General features: G+C 35.7%; 1 protein-coding gene across 1 annotated transcript in view; it reads right to left on the reverse strand.

The window, feature by feature from the left end:
- Window positions 1-1,605, reverse strand: part of lama4 (laminin, alpha 4) — a gene marked incomplete at its 3' end in the record, with an annotated part of 62,466 nt that overhangs the window by 38,567 nt on the left and 22,294 nt on the right. Inside the window, 1 exon segment of the mRNA XM_014030930.1 lies at window positions 354-505. Within this exon segment, the coding sequence (XP_013886384.1) occupies window positions 354-505 (152 nt within the window).

Genomic DNA, 1,605 nt, shown 5'->3' on the forward strand with positions numbered 1-1,605 from the left:
CAAACAAACAAACAAACAAACAAACAAACAAACAAACAAACCTCTACTCAACAAAGGTGAATAGAGTGAAAAAAAATCAGTAATCTCTTTTTAATTGTCATTTTCAGAGATTTAATTTTAGTTTTCTTACAAAGAGCAGAGATCCTGTTTGCTGTCTGCTCAGAGTCAAAAGAGTAAAAGTGGAAAATGTGACAAAAATGCTAAAATATTCTGTGTAACTGTTAACATATAAAAATGTATTTTTAATACAAACTACGCTTCACATCACATAGTTTTCATAACTACTTTCTGTTTGCATCAGTCTTGTTATTATTATTATTATTTTCTGTACGTAAAGCTGACGGCAGACGTACCCGCAGCTGATGACTGGTGTAGTTGTAGTATTTGAGTCTGTCGTTAGCTGCGGCACCAGAGGAGATGTTCAGAACTCCAACCTTCAGCTGATCCAGGGTGTTATTGGACAGCTTTAAGTCTCGGTCCAGCTGCCAGATGCAGTCATCACAGCCTGAAACAAAGAACATGAACAGACCCTGCTGTTGCTTTGGTTCTTATATTAACTACATCTACTTTATTCTTTTTCAGATGCAGTGGCTTGCAAATGTATTGATACTCCTTCCATATTTTGTCACTTTATAGCTACAAACAAAAATATTTCAATGGAATTTGAAGTGATTCCAGTGTGAACTGTATTTAGTCATTAGAGAGCACTCAGAGAAAGGGGGCTGAATATTTTTGCTCATCACACTTTTCATTTTTTATTTGTAAAATGTTTTTAATTTGTATAATTTTCTTTCCAATTCACAACTGTATACCACTTTCTGTTGGTCTTTCACATTAAATTCCAGTGAAATATATTTATGTTTGTGGTTGTAATGTGACAAAATATAGAAAAGTTCAAGGGGTATCAATACTTTTACAAGCCATTGTGTTCATGTATTATATGTATATTCTGCTCAGTAGGAATAAAAGGCTTTTAGTATTTCTACCTTTTTATTGTTTAACTTTTTTACAAAACATTTCCTCAAAAAAAATCCAGGTCTACTTCAGCGAATGTTTTTTCTTCTGCTTCTTTTAGCTTTTTTTTCTGCTAATTTAAGCTTTGTTTAATAGTTTTACCACATTTAGCATTGATCTATTTAGTTGATTTTAGTTTTTAGTTACATTTTTGTCATTTCTAAGCTATAGTTTAAGCTTTTAGCTAAGATTTTGCTAGTTTGAAGCTACTGCTTTGTTGATTTTATCTGCTGTTTGTTTTAACTTTAACAATGCAGCTAATAAGTTATTCCACAAACGTTTCAGCACTTCTTCACATGGGYGCAGTTAGTATGGGGGACGGGGGGGACATGTCCCCCCCAGATTTATAGTGACCCTGATCTGTCCCCCCCACTTTCCCTGATAGGATGAGAAAAAATCTGATCAAAACTTATGATTACCGTTCTGTTAGTTCGCTGACGCTCCCACAGAGGAGCAGCAGCAGCCCCCCTCCCATCTCTCAGGCTGTGTCACACAGCGGAGCGGTGCAACACACACACACACACACACACGGGTTTGTTCTTTATTCTCATGGGGACTTTGCATTGACTTCCATTCATTTACCGGTCATTT

Source organism: Austrofundulus limnaeus, unplaced genomic scaffold, assembly GCF_001266775.1.
Source record: "Austrofundulus limnaeus strain Quisiro unplaced genomic scaffold, Austrofundulus_limnaeus-1.0 Scaffold1145, whole genome shotgun sequence".
NCBI lineage: Eukaryota > Metazoa > Chordata > Actinopteri > Cyprinodontiformes > Rivulidae > Austrofundulus > Austrofundulus limnaeus.